We start from the raw sequence: 21,975 nt of genomic DNA, 5'->3' as shown, positions 1-21,975 counted from the left end.
GTTTGGGGTTTTGACCAAATGGAGGAATTAATAGCATCAGAAAAGGAAGAAGGAACGGTTAGCACTTAGCAGTACCATCAAATTTACTCTTCCCAACTCAAGGGAAGTGGGATTGTGGTTCTAATGGAGTATTGGTTTGTAATTCTTTGCTGTTTCTATGCTTTCTCTATGTTTAGAGTCAAGCTGCCTAGTGTCAACAAATATACTACTGTTGCCGGTCAGTTAAAATCATTAGTAATTTCATACTATTATACAATGACAAGGGCCAGCATTATGCAATTATCATCAATCTTGAAGAAAAGCATAATCTTTTAGAAGAATTTTGAAGAAAAAAATAGATGAGTCGATGCACTACTAATAATGGTAGCCACATCTTAGCTCAAACAACAAAAAGGTCTCAAGTTCAAATCCTTATACCCCTAATTTAACTATCGAAAGAGAATAAGCTATTATGTATAAGCATTACTGGGGAATACCTTTGTCATTACCCAAATATTGGCATGGAAGCTTGCAACTATTCATCCCTTTTTCTTTCACCTTTAAAAATATCTCCCTTTGGCTTCCAATATTTGAAAATTCTCCAGCTTATGGAAAATAAAATTCCTTCCTATGTAGCCTACAGATACCGAATGAGTTCAACGGCAAACTTTCCCTTCCTTGTAGTGTTTATTTCTCCTATCTGGACAAAGAAAATCTAAACGTGAGAAGGCTAAACTAAAATGTAGAGGACCTTGTACTGGACAGCACGATTTGATCGAATCGATAGCTCACCTTTAATCTTCCTTTCCCGCTAACTGAGACAATGTCTCCAGTCTTGAGAATTGTTCCATTTTTTGTAACACTTGTCCAATTCACACGCACATCTCCATTACTAAAACAAACAGACAACATTTGAGTGGTCATCCATAGATTTTCACCAAAATTTCAATGGAAAATCAAAACCTTTTACAAGTCAAATCTTCACTTTGATTCTCCTACTAGATTGAATCTGTATTGATTTGAATCGAAAAACTATACTATACAATTTTGGAGTAGTAGGTTGTTGTCTTTTCCAAGTTGAAATTTCCAATGATTACAATTAAACTGTAATAATTTCAAAATGCCATAATGCAATTCAAATTGCCATTCCTAACCCAATTGAAAATATTACAAAGTAAAAAGATGACATTTTAGAGGCAGCACTAGATGGTAGATATAGTCTCTTCAAAATAGTCTAGTTAAGCAAAACCAAAAGACAAGATTTAAACCTGTGGTTGTGTCAAATCTGCAAATTATCCTCTAGAGTTTGGCTAAGATATTTAACCTCAAAGATGATTATGAGGTGCCACTTTTCAGGAAAGCTGACGAAAATGGTTTGGTCATATGATAACTAAAGATGATGATACTATACCAACACGCTAGAGGCTATGTTTAAGTGCTAGGTGTGACCAGATACAGTTGGTCCAATTATTCCACAAAGACAGATCCATTGAGGAAAAAGGAGAATGCAAAAAGGAATGTTAGCACCATGCAGCATAATTGAAAGTACAGGAGGCTGTTTGAACATATAGCAAAGAATTAAATAAAACAAAATAGTAAAAATAATATCAGTAGATAGTTTCTCTTTAAGCAGCACAAAAAGTGTACCTGATCAAATTAACTAGTTTAGACCTTGAAATCTTAAACCCTGCACTAGCTAGAGCATCAACCCGTAGTGATGCTTCTACGGTTTTGAATGACTGTGTCCTGCAAAGGCAACATGAACTCATTGCTGAATACAAATGATAAGTGCCACATATGGGAGACAAAAATGACGACAACTATGGGTGGTTTGCACCTTGGTGGCTCATATTCAAGAGCAAGCAGAGGTATCTGCATACATGATACTGATACATTGCCGACCTGCAAAAGATATATACATCATGAAAAGAGCCGGTAGAGTAATATATCAGAGTATTAAGGACAATGTTAATGACAGCACGTGAACCATGTTTACGAAAATAATATCCTGCTCCACTTAGCAAGATTATCTCATGCCATTAGGAATAATGACTATATTCAAGTGTTAATAAAACAACAGCCTAATTTACCACAAAAGTATCAGACTATGGTGACAGAAGATATATTGATTTTCAACGTGATACTATCAGTGTTCCAGAATAAAAATTTCAATACAAGATCGATTATATAATACAATGCCAGCAATAATGTTCATTACAAAGTATCCTACAGAGTGAAAAGATTTAAAATAATCACAGTCATTGAGAAAGGTCGTGTCAACAGACATTAAATGAATCTGAGGGAAAATATTCACCTTGTCCAGGGTTGACATAAGAAAGTCAACAAGTTCTGGAACAATCAGAATATGAGCTCCCTTTTCTCCCTAGATAACAATTAAGATAGATTAGCCTGGTTAAAAAGAAAATGGTATGCTAAATTACACTTTGACAAGTAAAGGTTATTGAATCATCCAAATATAAAAAAAACAAAAGAAAGAGAGAAAATTTGACAGGATGCAATATTAAATGCAGAGAAAGCTTCTCTGTTAATATGGTAGTTAAGTAGCCAGTAGGTACTTTGAATCAAGTTATAAAGGATCTTAATGCAAGAAATTACACTGGTGCTCTTCATAGCCAGTCCCCATATGAATATCTAAAATAGAAGATACCTGCAAGATAATATCCCCAAGCTTCTCTCTAGCAATACCTGTACCAAGAATTGCACCGAGGAAGTCACCATGAGAACAAGGTTGAAAGCCGAAGTTTCCTGTGATACTGAGAAAGAAAAAACTAAATATGCAGAAATTTTGATTCAGGGTTTTAAATACTGTCCAGCATTCATCAGTTTTTGATGAGGAAGAATCTGACTCACTTTAATGCTGCAACTACATCAGGATCACTGGTCAATACTTCTGAATGTCCAATAGAAATGCGACAACGCTCAGCCTAAAGGATCAAGAAGATTCAACAATTTTTATAACCAAAGAAATCAATCAAGGCAAAGTAAACTGAATCTCATTTAGTCAACCTGAGGGTATCCTCCCTGAGCAACAGCTTTGACATCAGCCAGTTTTCCCAAAACTAGCATTGACTCCTTTATTACTGGTGGGGTGAGAAAATCTGTATGGAGGACCTCTCTTCTTGTTGCTGCCCGTCTAGCCTAAAAGAGCATTGATGAGATCCAAAGAGATGAGAGGGTAAACAGACAGAAACTATTAACATTTTCTACTAAATATAGATGGACATCATATTTTAATTTCTTCAAAGCTGTTTAACTTCTGACCTCCCCAAAGAAAATTGTTTAGAGAATCAGATGGTTCTGAGTAGGAACTAAAGGCAAGGACCAAAAAAGAAAAAGTAGGTACTAAAGGCAGATATGTCAAAAGGGTAATGAAAATACCATTTCAAGAATATGTTTCACTTCTTCGATAGCACTTTTATCACCCACTCCTTTAAGTAAAACATCATTATCCCCCTTTATAACTTGGGCAACGTGACATAACCCTGAATATGCATTTATCAAAATTTTAAATAGGATGTAATCAGACACAAAATCAAATTTCTCTCATATATGCTAACATCCCACTTATTGAAGCATGCACATAGTGTAGAGATAACAGAAAACAATAGTAAAGCCAGGTCTTGCATGAGTTAATCCTACGGCTGACTACCAATGATAGAAGAACAGGTTCAACAGCCATGGTCAACATCAGATATTGCAAATGTTTAATATACAATAACTTCCAGATAAGTAGGTAAATTATAAGAAAAAAATTACTATAAGCTGCCTTGTGTACAAAGTAGTTCTTGGCATAATAACAAACAGTTAAAGTAGGCTTGTGGCCAATGCACTCTTAACCTAGTAGGTGTGCAGAAATCCCCACGCTTGATGGTACAAAAGGGAATACATTTTGGTATCTGGCTGAGGCTCACAGCCAGGCATTCTTCCCTTGAAACCATGGCTAGTGTTTCAGCACTAATTGGTATACTTTAAAGAAAGGAAACATTTATTTTCTTAGAAGAGTAATACAACTGACTTACATATTCATTTGAGCGACAACATTGTTATTTTTCCTAGCTTCAGTTCCTTCCCCCTTTCTTTTATAGATGTGTGCTCATCATATTCTTCTAATTTAGCTTAATTGGTGTCTCTAATTACACCAAGATTACTACAAAAATAACCAGAAAAAATGTAAATTCTTCTGCTTTAGCTTAATGGGTATCTCTAATTACACAAGATAACTAAACAAACAAATGAAAACCGTAAATTCTTCTACTTTAGCTCAATGGGTATCTCTATTTATAAAAAATTTTACAGCCAAACCAATCCAAATTAAGTAAAACTCATAAACGAAAATCAACGACAAAACAAAAGCCAAGTAGATATATGAATCCATTTCAAAACCTGAACTTCTCAGTGGAGTTTGAACCGGAAAGGAGCAACAGTTTCCATAGAAAGAAAGGTTTCTGTTGATGTGAAGAGGTTGACAGAAAGCCAACGCTTGAAATGCTCTTCTGAGAAGCCATGGAAAAGCAACGCTGGCGGCAGCCATGGTCGTTTTGTTCGTTTTCCGTTTAAAATTAAAACAATAGTCTAAAATAATGTATTATCTAACTTTCGGCCCAAAAAGAATACTATGTAATACTATATTAAACTCGTTAAAATTATTTTAATTTTTCATATATATATATATATATATATAAATAATTAACTAAAACAATAATCTAAATAATGTATTTGATAGAACTTACATTAAATATGAAAAATTTTGGTTTTTAAACTTAGTTTTATTTAAGCATTTTTAATTCTTAAACTTCATTTAAATGAGTTTAATTAAAATATTAAAAATGATCATAACATCACATATCTATAAAAAATGATATGAGTTTTGAAAATATAAATATAGATCTTCTACCAATTATAAATATATTTTTTGAGTTAAAATATAAACTCATAATTTATAGATTTATTTAAATTTTATTTTCATAATTTAAAGTTATATGAAATTAAGTTTAAGTTTTAATCCGTCACAATATTGACAAGCAATTTTTAACATTTTAAAAGTAATAGTTTATAAACATTCCTAAGGCACTTGTTGATATTTATCTTTTGTTAATTAAAATTTAATAATAATAATAATAATAATAATAATAGTGCAACAAGTAATACATGAACAAAAACAGATTAAGCTAAAGACTATCATAACAAGGCCAAGCCCAACTATGAACCGAAAGATAAACCAAAATTCTCAAAAATGTTTTGGGTTTATACTCAAAACGGACCTGATCCTCATAAAACTGACAATGGTATTTACCCAATTCTTTACCGAATGTGTCTCTATAAGATACATTAAAGTTGAAGTAAACTCAGTGCTTCTTTACCTTGGTTATTTTTTAATTTATTTATTTTTTAAAAATAAAAGTTAAGTCAAATATAATTTTTTAAAAATAGTTTTTTTTAAAAAAAGCAAAATTTAAAAAAAAAAACTTAAAAGAAAACTCTGATCTTTTTTTAAAATACATTAATTTTTCAAGAAATATCTCTTTTTTAATAATCTCTCTCTCCTCTCGTACTTTTTACAAATCACCATTTTTCAACGCAAATTACAATGTCCCACTCCTCGATCTCTCTCTACAAAAACTACTAAGAAAAAAAATAAAAACCCAATAACAAAATAATAAAATTTAAATTTTTTTGTTTTTATAAAGATTAAAAAAAATCTAAATTCAAAACTGCATTCAGATACTATTTAAATATTTTTTTACTTTTTCATCAAAAATGATTTTAATGTCAAATACATTGTTTTATTTTTAAAAAAAATTCAAACATCATGATCTGATTACTTGCTAAATTAATAAAAATCTAATAATATTGCTACTATACAAATTTGAGAGTTGTTTCATTTCTTTATTAATTTTTTTGATTTTAACATCTAAAATCATATATAAACTTGAGATATTTCATTATAGTTCATTAAGTGACTGAAGATAGTATAAATACTTTTTATAGTAACTTTAATCGAAATTAGAATTTATATAATTTATTTTGTTAAACAGTTTATTAAATAATTTTAACTTAATTTTAAAAATTATTTTTTTTATAAAAACTTTATAATAATTTTTAAGTTAAAAAAAATTAAACCAAACAGATTTTAAGATCAAAAGATATCCCTTTCTTTTCTAGATGAAAAAACGAGCAAGTTCGTGATATATAATACGCAATTACCTTCAATCACGTTTACCGTAATAAAAAAGGCATAAGCGATCACAAAAATTAAAGTGATAAATGGCTTGAACTTTAGTGGAAAAGTAGTATGAAAGAGGAAATAGACAGGGGACTTTGTTTTTTTTCTTAGCTTTGTTGATCGGTTCTAACTGTAAGCACATGATTTTGGAATATGTAGCGTAATTAATTATTTGATGCAAAAAGTTAATTAGAGTACCATATTTTCCAACATGTAGGGTTATTCATCTTATAATACTTTTCAAATAAAAATTGCTACGACTGATGTCTTGAATTAAATTCAGAAAATTTAGTAATTGATTAATATAAATCCGGGTCAATTTTTTTATAAAATTAATCAATTATTTAATTTTCAAAATCTACGACGTATAAATTTATACTTAGATTCCACACCAGTGTCAATAAATATATGAGAAAGTGATTGAAAGGTCTCCGATCTCAACCCATACCCTGCCTGATGATTATGTTAACCGTATGGAAAATACTTGGACATCATCCGATTAGGGTCTTATGGCTAGGATAAGGTTTAACTTGGCCCATCCAAGCTCCATTATTTTCCAAATTAAAGACGAAATGAGAGCTGTCTCATGTGACCTCTGCGCATTAAAAGTGCCATAGCCCCAGCCCTCAAGGTACCAAATAGAAACCAAATGTGGAGCCTAGGGGAAGACTAGTTACACCTTTTGGCTTTGAGTCTTGACCAGGTCTAAACCTTTCCAAAGCCAAAACCAAACCCCATCAAGAACCATTCAACACTCAAAGTACCCTGTCAAATTCTTTTGCTGACTGCTTTCATTGTCAAACAACAATACCGACTAATAGAAACAATGCACTTTATCAAAAGAAGAGTCCACACGGCTCAAATATATCAAATACCCCAAATTCACATATTTGTTTATTAGGATAATCCCTTTGATCATGCCGACACAAACCCGAAGCCTATTGAGCTTTGGGGGGCTTTGGGGGACAGTGGCTGATAAGGTGTTGAAAGACAAGTGCTACTTGGTGTTGCAACAACTAAATGGTTTCTACACGAGAGCATTAGTCCAAACAGAAGAAGGCATTCTAACATGGCTATGATCAAACACCCCCCCAAAGTCCAAAAAAAATCTTTTGTAAGCTCTTTGGAATCAAGTCCACTAGAATTTGGAGTGCATTTAATTTGCTGCTAGTGTTATCTCCACTATCTACTTCTCCAATATGTAATCGACCCATTTATGAGTATATATAGTTTGAGAGTTTTAACTAGTCAAAAGAGTAATGAAAAATGTTTAATTTGAAAATTTTTGGTAAAATCGTAAATATAATTTTTCTTGCTTGCGTAAAATTTAAGTTCTTTCATTTTATGTAAAATAAATAAATAAACACGATAAAAAATAAATTTTTAAAAATAAATTATTTAATATAGAAGATGTCTTTTTTGGACTACTAGTATATAATACCAAGCAGGGTTAGAATGCTTCATTCAAGAACTAAGAGCCCTATCCATAGCCATACTAAATTACTCTAGGTATTGCAGCCTCCTTTTCCTACCATTTTTCAGTGTTTCTCCAATGGGAAACAGAACAAAGCTTCTGCCCTCTCTCCATGTTCTGATCCTTTACTTTCTATCCTTTCAGACCTATCTCTCCATTGAAATGGATACCATATATCCAGGCCAATCACTCTCTGGTAACCAAACTATCACCTCAGAAAATGGATGGTTTGAGCTTGGTTTCTTTAAGCCAGGTAACTCCTCACACTACTATGTAGGCATCTGGTACAAGAAACTTCCAGGTCAAACTGTGGTCTGGGTGGCTAACAGAGATAAACCACTTCTTGATCCTTCCACTTCAAAACTTCAACTCTCTGAAAAGGGTAACCTTGTCCTCTGTAACCAATCTGAAATCCCACTTTGGTCAGCTGAGTCATCAGCAAACTCCATAAATTCCACTGTTGCAGTTCTTGAGGATAGTGGAAATCTTGTTTTGAGAAATAGTTCAAACGCCTCAGTCATCCAATGGCAAAGCTTCGATCACCCTACTGATACTTGGCTGCCTGGCGCCAAGCTTGGGATAAATAAGATGACCAAAAGAGGGAATACCTATATTTCATGGAGCAATTCAAATGATCCTGCCACTGGTCCATTTTCCTTGGAGCTAGACCCCAATGGAACGAGCACGTATTTCATACTGCAGAATGGGAAAAGGCACTGGACTTGTGGGATGTGGCTAGAAAGAGTTTCTTCTTTTAGTACTGATACAGTAACTAGGGAATATTCCACTGTAAGCTATGAGTCAAGTGAGAAAGAAAACTTCTACTCTTACTCAGTGACCAACTCCTTAATTCCGGTAAGATACGTGATGGATATATCCGGGCAGCTGCAGCAACTCGTATGGCAGGATGATTCTATGAAGTGGCTATCGATTTGGGCAAAACCAAAGGATCAATGTGAAATCTATGCTTTTTGTGGAGCATATGGAGCCTGCAATCAGTTCAGTTCGAGGACTAGATGCGAATGCTTGGATGGTTTTGAACCTAAAATACCTGGACAATGGAATTCAGGTAATTACTCGTATGGTTGTATTAGAAGAACTCCATTGCAGTGCAACAAAGGCGAGAAAGATGGTTTCCAAGTGATTTCTAACATAAGAATACCTGCGAATGATGTGCCCTTGACAAATACTAAGAGCTTGGAAGAGTGTAAATCAGCCTGCTTAAGAGACTGCTCTTGTACTGCATGCACCTTTCATGGTAACTGCTCCATATGGCGAGAAGCTCTGTTGAACATCCAATATCTCTCATTTGGTGACTATCTGGGAAGCGATCTATATCTGCGGCTTCCAATGACAGAGCTGCCAGCTTTGAAAGGTAAGACGAAGGGAAGAATTGAGTGGTCCACTATTAACGCTGCTGCAGCAATTGTAATTTCGATTGCTATCTTGGGACTCCTTGTTTCAATCTGCAGAATGAAAATTTTCTCTGATACTAAGCCTATCCATGATGTTCTGATTCTCTTCAAGTTCGGTGATTTAAAGAGTGCAACAAAGAATTTTTCTGAAAAATTAGGTGAAGGAAGCTTTGGTTCTGTCTTCAAAGGAACACTTCCGAATTCAGGTGCCATAGCTGTAAAGAGTCTCAAATGCCTAGACCAAGAAGACAAGCAGTTCCGCACTGAATTGAGCACCATTGGGACAATCCACCATGTTAATCTTGTTCGCCTTCTGGGGTTTTGCGTGAAGGGAAAGAAGAGGTTTCTAGTATATGAGTACATGCCAAATGGTTCCTTGGACAGTCATCTGTTTTATAAGGATTCAAAGATCCTAGACTGGAAAACAAGATATCATATTGCACTGGGAATAGCTCGAGGCTTAGCCTATCTCCATGATAAGTGCAGAGAATGCATCATACACTGTGATATCAAGCCTGAGAACATTCTGCTTGATGCTGACTTTAATCCTATACTTTCTGACTTCGGCCTAGCAAAGCTGTTAGGCAGGGATTTCAGTCGTGTGTTGACTACAATGAAAGGAACCAGAGGATACCTTGCACCTGAAATGATTTCAGGTGATCCAATCACTCCAAAATCTGATGTTTTCAGCTATGGGATGTTGCTTTTGGAGATTATATCAGGAAGGAGAAACTGGGATGCAAGACTTGACGGGCCAGACGCTTACTTCCCAGCTCGTGCTGCAAACAGCGTAAGCAATGGAGGAGATGTACTAAGTTTGTTGGATTCCAAGTTGCAGGGGAATGCAAATGCAAACGAAGTCATCAGAGCTTGTAGAGTTGCATGTTGGTGCATCCAAGATGAAGAGGAAAGAAGGCCATCCATGGGGAATGTTGTTCAGATCTTTGAGGGAGTGCAAGAGGTGCATATGCCACCAATTCCACGGTTTATCCAGACCATCACAAACTATACAAAAAATGCGGAGTAGTCTTTGACAAATGAGAAGAAATGTAGTATTTCAAACTGCTTACTAGGTCCTGTGCACTAGTTTCACGAATAATATGTTGCAGCTTTATATATAGTCGAGTTTCAATTACCACAAATCATCAGAGTAGCTTTAGGCTTTAGCTTTCCTTCGGGATGCATCTTTCTTTGTATTATATATATATCCTTTTGTATAATCTTCGCACGAACACCCTGCCATCAATCTACTGAAACCTTCCAGGACAATAATACATAATCTGGAATGAAATCACTTCAAAATGTTGGCTTTACCACCTTTATTATTTAGGATCTAATTCAATTATGGAAATGCTACAAAAACAACAGTTCTCTATAAAGGCTTCTCATGGCATCTTCTCAAATTGATGGAAGTCAAAATTTGAAAAATACAACCAACCAAACCATAAGTACATAGCTTTGGCCCCAATAAGCATTCGGACAGAACTACCAGCAACATTATGAGTTTTTTGTCCATCCCTCACGGGATGCAAAGAACAAAATTAACTAAATTTTGCCACTATGGACCTAGCTACTCGCATGTTGATCAACCAAAAAAGTTGTCCACAATTCTCAGTTCCATTCAACTTCTTCAGACAAGATAATAGCAACCCACCGCTAGAAGTATCAGCACCACCAACGCAGCAGGAGCAGCCCATATCCAGTAGTTGGTCGACTTCTTACGTTTCAGGATGGCTCTTGGAAGTGACTCAGGTCCTTTAGCTCGATTTCTGTACCTAACAGTATTCTCCTTTTGTACTCTATCCTTCACTGGAACTGAAGGAGGAACAGGAGCATCAGCATTAACATCAACCTTCTCTGGTTCTGAAGCCTCTGCTACATCTTCAGTTTGTTCCTCAGGATTTGCAGCAGTTGCAGATGCTGCCGCCTTCTTCTTAGCTTTCTTTTCACGCTCCTGAAAAAATCAAAAGGATTTCAGTTTCAACCTGCAAACTAATTATCAAGAAGCAAAATAAGATAAAGAAGAAAATAATTTCCTTCAGCTTCTTCTCGGCTTCCTTCTGAGCTCTTATAGCTGCTTTGGCTGCTGCTTTCTCAGCCAATTTCTTCTTCCTTTCCATGGCTTGCTTTGCTTTTGCTATTTCCTCTTCTCTCTTCATTTCTTTCAGTTTTGCCGCATCAACTTCCTTGTCTGCAGAAGTGTCCTTTTGCAACTTGCCTGATCCAGAGATCTCTTTCTCTGCTACAATACCATTCTCTGCAGAAGATTTAGACTCCATTACTTTGGTCTCAGCATCTTTCTGGACCTTTTTAGTGAGTTTAATATCTGGCTGGGGAGAGGATTTGATTTCTTCCTTTGGTTGTTTTACAACAGCTTTTGGAATGGTTTCAGTTTCAGAAGGCAACGGTGCCTCTGGTACAACGAGTGGTTTCTCATCAGGATTCCTTATCCGACCATCCCTACTCATTTGCCGACTGTCCAGGGATGGCAGAATTCTTTTCTCGTAATCATCCCTGAAGGCTTTCTTGCCACGCCAGAGAGCCATAAACTTCTCAACCTAAAAGCAAGATAAAAGATAAGAAAGCAGCCAAATGCTAAAGCACATGAGATACCCTGAATGAAACACTAATCACCGGTATCCACAAACCTCTGCAATAGAAAGCTCCTCAAGAGCCTTTATATCTTTCTTTGCAGCTAGCTCTTTGGCTTTGTTTAAGAGTGAACGGCTTTGGTAAAAGTGAGCATTCTGAAGAATTGAAAAAAAAAAAGGGTAGTAATTAAAAGGAGTGCTTAGTATTAGCACACTCAACAAAGTTTGGAAGTTGACCAATATAATACATGTCATTTAGCTTCATGATAGTCCTAAACAGCAATGGAAAAACCACAAAAATTTAATCTAACCAAGGCTTTTGCTCAAACAATTTATCTATCCACCATGAAAAATGATGCCACAGAAGCTTTTAGAAGGATCTATATTGTTATACACAAGCCATATGATAAGGTTATTTTGTTAATATACTTCCTCAGCCATTCTTTCCCGGAAGCTCTCCCTTGTCCTTGTGCTCTGAACCAACAATAAGGGGTCATTCCCCATTACAGGCCCATAAAAGTGAAGTTCTATAGCATTACAGAAGAAATCCTAACTTTGGCTTCTTCACATAGTGAACACAAATATGAACGAAAAATAAGCTCATATTCTTGTGAGCCTAAGAGTTTCATCATTCTATTAAAACAATGGCCTATTGCACTGATCAATGATGTGCCAGTGAATTCATGATGCTAGAATAACAATTTTGATCACCTTACGAGCAGCCAAATATTCAAACTCAAGCATCAAAATTGCAAACTATAACTTCATTAAAACCAACTCAATCACACACAAACACCCACATTGCTTTTCCTTATATAACTTGTATACTGTAAAATATTTACACCTGTGACACCAGCAAGCTGCTCTCAAACAGAAATGACAACAGATGTTCATATATACTGTAAGACATTTACATGTGTGTATCTGTGTGTGTGTTCTGGTGAATGACAACAAAGAATCAACAAGATTCCAAGAACAAGCCATCTGACCCAGCAGAGGGTAAACAGTAGCAGGTTTTATTGATCTCCCATTGCAAAATGCAGAGAACTGTCTAAAAATATTTCATTATTAATACCAGAATATACATTTTGCACAAAAAATACATAGTATCACCACAATCAAGACAACAATAGCCTCAATAAAAAATGAAAAAGAAATGCTAAATTTTGTTAAGACATTCATAAGCAGGGCCAAGTAGAATTACCACATCTCAATGCAAGAGACATAGTCCTTCCCGGGCCAATAGACAAATCCTGATACATGCACATCCCATAGAGAGAAAAAAGGATGGGCTAAAAATGTTGCAAGCAAACTAAGTAAAGAGTATACCATCATATCACCAGAAAAATTAGGCCTAGAAATCACATTGAAAGATATTTTATAGAACGAACAAGATCATTCTAAGGCCACACCATCAGCTTAGAATTTTCAATGCACACAAGATATCTGAAGTGACAGTATCACTTCATGTATTAATGCATGTTTGAAGGGCCATGTATGCATATGAAACAAAGATCTTAAGATTTGAAGCAAAGAAAACACATACCCCCTCATCACGTTGTTTCCTCAATTCCTGAATGGTTTCATAAGCTTTGTCCCTCTTCTGGGTCACAGCTGTCAGCTCCTCCTGTAAAGAGTCAATTTTACTCTCTATTGCCTTCACCTTTTCTTTAATTTGATTCTTCTTGGACCAGAGTGCTTGCTGCTCCTTCCTAACTCCATCCAAATCAACACCCATAAGCTACAACAAAACAATAAAGCAAGTTTATTAGTGTAATTGAGATAATAGCCTATATTAATACGGGGAAGGGGAAAAGAAAAACTCTGATAGACAAAAAGTGCAAAGTTGAATTTTCTTACTTTAACCTGATCTTGAATGGCTTCTTTCTGACCCAATGAATCCTGAATCTTTGCTCTCATTGCAGCATTAGCAATAACTTTTTCCCTGGTTCCCTCTAGTTGTTTGATTTCTCTAAGGAGTTGCTTCTCCTCACTCAATGGGATGCTTTCATGCTGAATGCGATATTGCAAGCTATGGATCTGCAATTAATCAATTTCCAAGAAGTGACTATAATGGAAAGCAAAGGAAAAGGATTAACTGCATCAGGAAACAATTGACAAATCAGTCAAAGTTCACAGTAATATCATACGATATCATTGAGCTCTTCCTCAGATGAACATATACCACCACGACCACCAGCATTGTTATTATTTCGAAGCTTGCCCAAAGCCTGCTGCAGAGGTTCCATTTCCTTCTTTTTCTCACCTAAAATCGCCTTAAATTGCTCAAAATCAATATTCAGGGCTTTCACTTGAGAAAGCAACTCTGCTCGATCTGACTGCATTAAGATAAAGAGAAAGATAATACTTTAAAAAAAGCTAAAATTAGGGCTAGCTGGCAGCATAATTATTTTTAAACTTCAATTTGGCTCAACATTTTGAGGCAAATAGAACAATAAGCAATTGATATACCAAAACAATATCCTACACCACAAACTAAACTACATTAGCATATATGTAATTGTTATTACATGCTAAAGGGCTAAAGTTTCCAACATTCAGATAAATGCATCAGGTTCAACGCCTCTACATTCATCATATTACTATAAGCACATCCAATTGCATTCAAAACAAGATTTAAAAACTCGTCATGACCTTAATGTAACCAAATCTACAGGAGCCAATGAAAAGTAAAACACAATAGGGCAAATAAATATCTTGAAGTATGAAAACAAATGGTTAATAAAAAGGGTATCGTAACCAAAAACCTAGCATATTTGACACATAATGGATGACGTGACACCTTTATTGAGCTAGTTTCAGTCAAACGATAATGCTATACATGGAGTCAAAATTAATAGCTTTTCACTCACCCTCTTCACTTTTAAGTCCTCAGTAAGCTGAAACCTGGCTTTATTCCACTTTTGAATCTCTTTATCAGCCTGATCAATTTTGGCTTTTATCTTTGGATCGTCATAAGGGCGATACCTGACAAAATAAAAGGAGTGGATCTGCTTAGGTGCAGGCCACTCATCAACTGCATCCTTTGGAAAGTTGGCATCAGATGCATTAATCTCTTCTCCCTTATCTGGTTCCTCACCAAGGGAACCCAGTTTAATGGGCTCATCATGAACTGGATCCATGTCCAGTTTCCCATTTTCCTTATCATGCAGAAATGATTTCTCTACTTCAGCTACTTTGTCAACAGATACTTGCGCCATGTCTGATCCCACAACCTCAACACCCATCAATCACAAAAGTGAACAACCTAATAAAATCCGAAAACCCTGACAACAAAAAAAAGATACCACATTATATAACCAAAATTTAAAAACCAATTCATGTGTAAAAACAATAAGAATCAAAGATCAATCCAACGAAATTTGTTTTACTAGCTTTTTGTCAACTGGATCAAAAGAGTCAACAAGCTGGTAAAATCAAAATACCTGATTGACATAAACAAATAACACATTACATAAACGAATTCCCAAAAAGAACTGTTTTATCAATAAAAATTAAAATAGACCTATCCAAAGCAATTTCTTTTTGCTAGTTTTCTTATTAATCAGATCAAAACAGTTAACAAGCAGAATAATTTCAAACAAATGAACCAAATTTTTGGGCATATTCTACATGAGATCTTTTCAATCAAGATCAATTAAATAAATTGAACAATAAAAATATATTTTTGATCAACTATAATAACAAAAGAATAATAACAAGACAAAATCCACATCAAAAGTTATATAAAATGAAGCACACCCAATCAAAAAAAAAGCATGTTATAGCACAAGATCAAGCCTTTGTCTACCGAGAAAACTAACATGCAAAATCCCAAACTTTAAAAACATGAAATGAAAAAGTCAACAGATCACAATGGAAAAACAAAAATCCAGAGAGAAAAACATAAGAAATGAAAGAAAGATTAAATGATTACCCTTTTAGACAGATTATGAGAGGAGAAGACCCTTTTAGACAAAAAAAAAAGGGTCTAAAGAAAATTTAAGAGTTTAGGCAAAGGGAAGAGAGATGGGTCAGATCTCAGTCTCTTTCCCTTCTGTTTCTCTTCTGCTTCTTTTCAATGGAGAGAGAGATAGAGAGAGGAAGGAAGGACGGAGAGAGATATTTTAGCTTTATATTAATGCCTGTCCTGAAGAGAGAGAAATAGAAGGAAAGAGGAAAAAAAGAGAGATTTTTCAGGTGAGAATAGAGAAAGGATTTTCCTTTGGTTTGCTGTTTATGGAGTTTAGAACAGAAAAAGTCTTTGTTTCTGTTATTGCCAAGGTAATTCTCTTGTTTTTCGACATAAAAAAAATTGAAATCAATAAATATTGTCTATGAAATCATCTAAATCTAAATTCAAACATTAATATCTTAAATTTTAAATAATTCAAGGTTTTTTCAAATCTAGATTATTGCTAAATATTTGGAATAGGAATTAATATTGTAATATATTTTTGAGGGATTTTAATATATTTTTTAAATGGAATTAGGATTTTAAACTATAATCCCATTTTATGAAACAAACTTCAATATTTTTAAATAATGAGGATAATCCTTAAGTTAAATTTAAGATGTCGGTTATAGTTCGATTTTTTTTTTTTTTTAGATATGAGATATTGTCATATACATGGGAAATAGAGAATTCAAACTTTATTAGGTATGCATTATGAAAATTCTAAGATATAATCATAAAATTATTCATATCCATCAAAATGGTGATATATTAAATCAAATAAATTGCATCAAAAAAATCAATTATGTAAACTATAAATAATAATAATAATTAGATAAGCATAATGTATCATAGATTTCACATAAATAAGAAATGAATGAGTCTTGGTATTTAAATATAGATCTTTCACCACTTATCAAGCATATCTTCTGAATTAAAACATGAATTCACAATTTATAAACTTATTTAAAACTCTATTTTAATTTAAGAGTTTCTTTTTTATAAGTAACGAGATAGTACAACAATAGCTTTGCATAATTGATAGAATAAAATGTCATAAGTCTCACATCCGTAAAAAATAAGTGTCTTAAATATATAAAAAAGTCTCACATTCGTAAAAAATAAGTGTCTTAAATATATAAATATGAATCTTTTACCATCTATCAGATATTCCTTTTTATTAGAAATGTAGACTCATGATTTATAAATTTAATTAAAATTTTATTTTTTTAAAAATAAGATCATATCAAATTGGACTTTAAGTTTCGATCCATTGAGACAGTGCATGTTGATATGTTAATTCCACGATAAAAATGATATGTCAAGGCTCAAATTTGTATAAACAACAAATAAAACAAAAGAAGGAAGAAAAAGGGAAAAAAAAACAAAGAAAGGAGAAAAGTAAGCAAAAAAATCCAAGGTACAATTTGGATTAGTAAAGTGATGGCCCTGCCTTTGTCCCCTTATCCTTTAGTGGCCTTGATTTTATTAGAATCTACCTTGACAATATTCATTTTTATTCCTGAGCACGTGTTAATTCCACGAATCCAAAATTTCACATTTAGCGTCGATGATTACGATAGCCGACGCGTCGGGAAAATAAAAGTACAAAAATACCCCCATTTTGTCCTCAAAATCACATTTGCAGAACGTTAGGACAATTTTGGAAATAAATCCTTTCAAAAATCCAAAGTAAGGGATCGGGGAGGGGGGGTGTCTTTATGACCATTAGTATTAAGTATGTTGCCCCAAATTGTAGGGCTCTTTCAATGGTCAAATTTTGCTAAAGCGTGTCCTCTCTTTTCTTTGTTTGAGTAACATTCTCTATTTCTTTACATAATCTTTAGTAAATGATAACTTCCATTCATAAAAAATTCGATTACTAAACAACGAGAAAAATTATCATTAATTTATTTACATACGATTGATTATTTAAATTTTAGACATAAATTATCTTAAACAGAAGATAAACAAGCATTTATTAATTAAATAGGGTTACATGACAGGAAAGGAGGTAAAGTTTTGAGGGGGAGGGCCAAATTGTGTTTGATAATTTAATGTCCTAGGCAAGCTTTGAAACCACACAATTTATGAGCTTTAATTGAATTCGGCTTTACTTTTGTATGTATACAATTAATGTAACGGTTGGCCTATATAGTCGGTTTCTTCATAACTTCTTACAAAAATTTAGTCAAATGTTCTGATCCCATCTTTCCTTTAATTAAACTTCTTCTAGGTACCACAACTATTAAAGATTAAAAATTGTAACTAATGGCAACTTATACAAACATCTTCTTCCTATAGCTAAGTAAAAGAATCAATTTTTTTTTTTTACAAAAAATATACAAATTAATGTATGATTTAAATCACTATTTTTTTAAATAGATAAATTTAAATTCAAAATTTGAAACTCTTCTTGTCCCACAACTTTAATACATCGAACTAATTCAAGTGATAAAGGTTTTGATGAAACTTCTTAATTAAAATTTTCTTTTGGATAAGGGTCGATAGAAAGTGATTTTAATTTTAAGTTATAATTTAATTTTTTTCAAAAATGATCAATTTTTTTTAATCAAATTATTAATCCTATTTATAATCTTATATGATTATTTTTTTTAATTATCCTTCATATTGGTCCGTGAATGCTTTTGATAATATTAATTCAAGTTATTTTTGCTAGTCTATAAATTTCCTTGCAAAATATGCTCTTATTTGGACTTTGTAAGGCCCACAAGGGGCATAAAGAAGGCTGATAGGGCTGAAGCCATTGCCCGCAGGCCTTTTGCTTTTGGGTAGGACATAGGCCTGACGCAATTGGCCACAAAAGAAAGAGCATTTCAAAGATCTTAATTGCATTAGTGATGAGATGGGTTTAATTCTTTTAACTATGCTCTTCCCTTTATTTTTAGTTTATTATGTTTTTAATAAAGTAAATATAAATTAAAACTCAAATTAACATATATAGTGTAACCAATGCCAAAAATATCTCCAAAGATAACAAATAAATTTCATCGTAACAAATTTTCAATAAAAAGTTCATATCAAAGTGAATAAATAAGTCAATTTACATTACAATCCCAAAACTTCTTACTTAAATAATTCTGGGGACCATGAAGCACACAATCAACTGCCATCTTCTTGGTGCGTAGGTTTAATTTGATATTGTAAATCACGGGACCGTATTTTTATTTATTTTAATAATTAAAAATAAATTTATCGTAATGTTTTTTTCATATTTGACATTGTAATTCAGCTTCAATTGCAACATCAGAGAATGGAAAGAAACCAAACCCTCAAAACTATATAATATAAAAACAAAGTGCAATGTGTGGCCAATAAATGAAAGAAACAAAAAAGGGAAAGAGTGACAAGAATGAGTTAGTCTTTGTACGAAGATAAGCCCCGATCTAAAAAATGCGAAATTTCCAAAGTCAAACAGATGATCGATCCATCCGCATTAAATCTCGGTGGATAGGCGGTTGATGAACGATCGTGAAGCTCATTAAATTCTTTTTGGGGAAAGTGGGGGGCGGGGACCCATCTACAACATCAGAAGGATGATGTTTGGCCGTCATTTTTGGGTAACAGCTCGCGTCATCAGCCAATAAATTCTTTCCGCTTAGAATGTCCGTTGATTGAAACTTGGAGAGTCGTGGGGAGTAGTTGTCGTGTATCTCACTCACACAGTATCAAAGTACAAATATCGTTCTTGATATGATTTTTTATTTTGTTTTCTTTTTTTGGAGCTTAATAGTTTATGTGGCGGCTATTTCAAGTTTTAGATTCATGAACTATTTATTATTTTCTTCTTTCTTTAATTGCTTGATTTAATTGCAATTATATCAATTTATGCGTATAAGTACAAATGAGGTTTAGTTGAAATTCAAAGCAACCAGCAAAATTAACTCTACGATATAAACATTCATTACATAAGATATAATATTTGAATTATAATATAAAATCATATCAAAACTTTTGAGAAGTAATATATTTTAATTATTTTATAATTTTTTAATTTAGAGATTTTTATTCGAATATCAGTTTACCATGAATTATAACTTTTCATGTGAAAAATCACATATTACAATTCAATAGTCACATTATGTTACATTATATGACTTCACCTTCCAACTTATATATGACTTTTCAATAATCAAAACTTTTTTCATATGAAAAACCATAACTTTTTATTTACAACTTTTTATATAAAAAGATATAACTTTGCATTTTGAAAATACACCAACAGCTTAATGAAAAAGGAAATTTATCTAACTGAATTTGAACCCTTAGAAAGATTTTTAATATATATAAAAAAGGAAAGTGACAATATAGTTGTTTAAGGTATAAGGGAAGGAGAGAAAAAAGGAAAAATAAGTTAAAAATTAGATTAAATTGGGGTTGTTTACAAAACTTTAAAAAGTCAATAAATAAAATTGGTTGTGATATCAACTTAAAACTTAAAATAACACCCAACGTTTTTTTATGGTAAAAGAAAAAGTAGTGTATTATATATATGATACAATATCTAAAAAAGTTTTTGAGTTATAAAAAAATTCATATTTTTCTACATTCAACCAAGTTTTTATATTTTTATTTTGAATTAAATTAATTTTTATGATTAATAAATGATTAATTGTTGGTAGTCAAAATATCCCTAATCGTTTTTATGTCATGTGTTACTTACATGACATATTGACATGTCATAGTTAGATCTAATAATTTTGTGTACGACACGGCAATACAACGCGAGTTTAAACAAGTTTGAATTTAGGCTAATCATATTTCGTATATTAACCATGTTAAACTCATTTAACTCATTTAAGTCACAATTAGTTAACCGTGTTATCTCATAACTGTATAACCTATGACTCATTTATTACCCATTTATTTAATGGTGTTCATGTTTAACGTAAACACGTTTAATACATAGTAGAAATCTATTTATTGATCTATATAAATATTAATAATTTTATTATGATTAAGATTTATTGATATTGAATTTTATTATATTTGGAAAAAATTATGATATTTATAATATTTGTTGTAAATTTAAATAATAGAATCATATTTTACTTATAAATAACTCAATTTAATCATTTTAATCGTATCAATTGTGTAAATAGATCATTAATCGTATAAATTTTAATTATATTAATCATGTTGTGTTGTATAAAATTTAATCTAATATGTTTAATAAACGTGTTAACTATATCATGTATTGTTTTATTAAAAATTACTTAAAAATTACACTATAATTTAAAAATTAAAAGCTATATATTTGTCTTACAATATGTTTGGTGATGAAAATGATGGAACAATGGATGAAACATATATTTCCATTATAACGTGTGTTTGGTATGATGAGAATGATATTTCCTTTTTGTTTAATCCTTATAATAATCTACTAAAATCTAATTTATACACTCAAAAATAAAAATATAAAAACTTCCTCTTTAAGGTATGTGGTTTTAACCACTAGATAGCAATAATTATTCACCCTTCAACCTTTTATATACTTCCTACTAAACACAACCTCAAGATTGATATTTTAATATGGTAAATCGAGAATTTATCCCGAAAATAAAACTTTTAAAATACGATATAAAACAAAAAAAAATTGAGATTTAAACATTTAATTCTATGATAAGTTCATATATCTCGAGTTTAAAATTTTCTTTTAGTTTAATAAAAATAAGGAATGGACCCCAACCTAATCTTAGTCTCTTTGAAAAGCCTCTACGAGACATTGAGGCTTCAACCAAATTCTTTTTGCTGCCAAACCTAATAAAAAGCAAGCTTTAAAAATGCCATCAAAGGTTAATTAATATTTAAGTGTCCTCACAGCATTAAGCCTTGACAAGTGCAGTCTACTATTCTTTTGGGTTTTTCAATAAATTTAATGCAAAGTTAATTTGGAACCATCAATGCCTATTAGTTTACATTTCTCAACGCCAACAAAGAAATTAATTATGTATTAATCACACATTCATGGCATGGTGATCGTCTAGTTTGGGGCATGACCAATTGACTAGAAGCACATCAGAAATTTTGGGGTTGGGCAAAGTCAAGAATAGAGTGAGAAATGGGGGCCAAAACTCCATTGCCTAAAGCATTTTCTCACAAGACAAACAGAAAATTTTTGAAGTTCATTTCACCTCGGTGTCTCAGTCACACCCCTAGCATTTCTGGTTAGAATCCGATTTTTCCCCATACGACACTGCCTCCCCAAACAAGTTTTGTCACATCCATTGGATCAATATATCATCAATATTATCCATTGGATCAAAACCGAACTCTGATCATTTAAGGAACAGAAA

At 32.8% G+C, this 21,975-nt stretch overlaps 3 protein-coding genes across 4 annotated transcripts; 1 reads left to right on the top strand and 2 right to left on the bottom strand.

The window, feature by feature from the left end:
• Window positions 249-4,578, bottom strand: LOC18593994 (putative RNA-binding protein YlmH). The gene is made up of 10 exons (XM_007021433.2): window positions 4,384-4,578; window positions 3,379-3,482; window positions 3,007-3,138; window positions 2,851-2,924; window positions 2,648-2,753; window positions 2,294-2,362; window positions 1,817-1,881; window positions 1,627-1,725; window positions 772-871; window positions 249-679 (listed from the first exon to the last, which is right to left on the bottom strand). The coding sequence occupies exons 1-10, from the start codon at window positions 4,529-4,531 to the stop codon at window positions 617-619; spliced, it is 960 nt and encodes a 319-aa protein (XP_007021495.2). The 5' UTR covers window positions 4,532-4,578; the 3' UTR covers window positions 249-616.
• On the top strand, window positions 7,668-10,278 carry LOC18593993 (G-type lectin S-receptor-like serine/threonine-protein kinase At2g19130). The gene has a single exon (XM_007021432.2). It carries the CDS (start codon window positions 7,776-7,778, stop codon window positions 10,137-10,139), a length of 2,364 nt encoding a protein of 787 aa, XP_007021494.2. The 5' UTR covers window positions 7,668-7,775; the 3' UTR covers window positions 10,140-10,278.
• Window positions 10,408-15,936, bottom strand: LOC18593992 (proton pump-interactor 1). 2 transcript variants are annotated; one of them, XM_007021430.2, is made up of 8 exons: window positions 15,641-15,936; window positions 14,577-14,990; window positions 13,854-14,042; window positions 13,564-13,743; window positions 13,250-13,444; window positions 11,761-11,859; window positions 11,149-11,670; window positions 10,408-11,066 (listed from the first exon to the last, which is right to left on the bottom strand). In XM_007021430.2, exons 2-8 carry the CDS (start codon window positions 14,949-14,951, stop codon window positions 10,743-10,745), a joined length of 1,884 nt encoding a protein of 627 aa, XP_007021492.2. In that variant the 5' UTR covers window positions 14,952-14,990; window positions 15,641-15,936; the 3' UTR covers window positions 10,408-10,742. The 2 variants fall into 2 exon arrangements, with proteins under 2 accessions (XP_007021492.2, XP_017980243.1); XM_018124754.1 differs by lacking the exon at window positions 15,641-15,936 and adding an exon at window positions 15,096-15,115.

Source organism: Theobroma cacao, chromosome 7, assembly GCF_000208745.1.
Source record: "Theobroma cacao cultivar B97-61/B2 chromosome 7, Criollo_cocoa_genome_V2, whole genome shotgun sequence".
NCBI lineage: Eukaryota > Viridiplantae > Streptophyta > Magnoliopsida > Malvales > Malvaceae > Theobroma > Theobroma cacao.
Note: the sequence above shows the minus strand (reverse complement) of the source record. Positions and strands in the feature narration are given on the sequence as shown.

Excerpts from the sequence above, each read along its gene's own strand:
- LOC18593992 (XM_007021430.2), bottom strand. The coding sequence starts at position 14,951 with ATGGGTGTTGAGGTTGTGGGATCAGACATGGCGCAAGTATCTGTTGAC. Across the intron at positions 13,744-13,853 it reads AGGAAGAGCTCAATGATATC|ATCCATAGCTTGCAATATCG; the intron begins GTATGATATTAC and ends GATTAATTGCAG. Across the intron at positions 11,860-13,249 it reads GGAAACAACGTGATGAGGGG|AATGCTCACTTTTACCAAAG; the intron begins GTATGTGTTTTC and ends TCAATTCTTCAG.
- LOC18593993 (XM_007021432.2), top strand. The coding sequence starts at position 7,776 with ATGGGAAACAGAACAAAGCTTCTGCCCTCTCTCCATGTTCTGATCCTT.
- LOC18593994 (XM_007021433.2), bottom strand. The coding sequence starts at position 4,531 with ATGGCTGCCGCCAGCGTTGCTTTTCCATGGCTTCTCAGAAGAGCATTT. Across the intron at positions 2,925-3,006 it reads CTCAGGGAGGATACCCTCAG|GCTGAGCGTTGTCGCATTTC; the intron begins GTTGACTAAATG and ends TTGATCCTTTAG. Across the intron at positions 872-1,626 it reads AAACTAGTTAATTTGATCAG|TAATGGAGATGTGCGTGTGA; the intron begins GTACACTTTTTG and ends TGTTTGTTTTAG.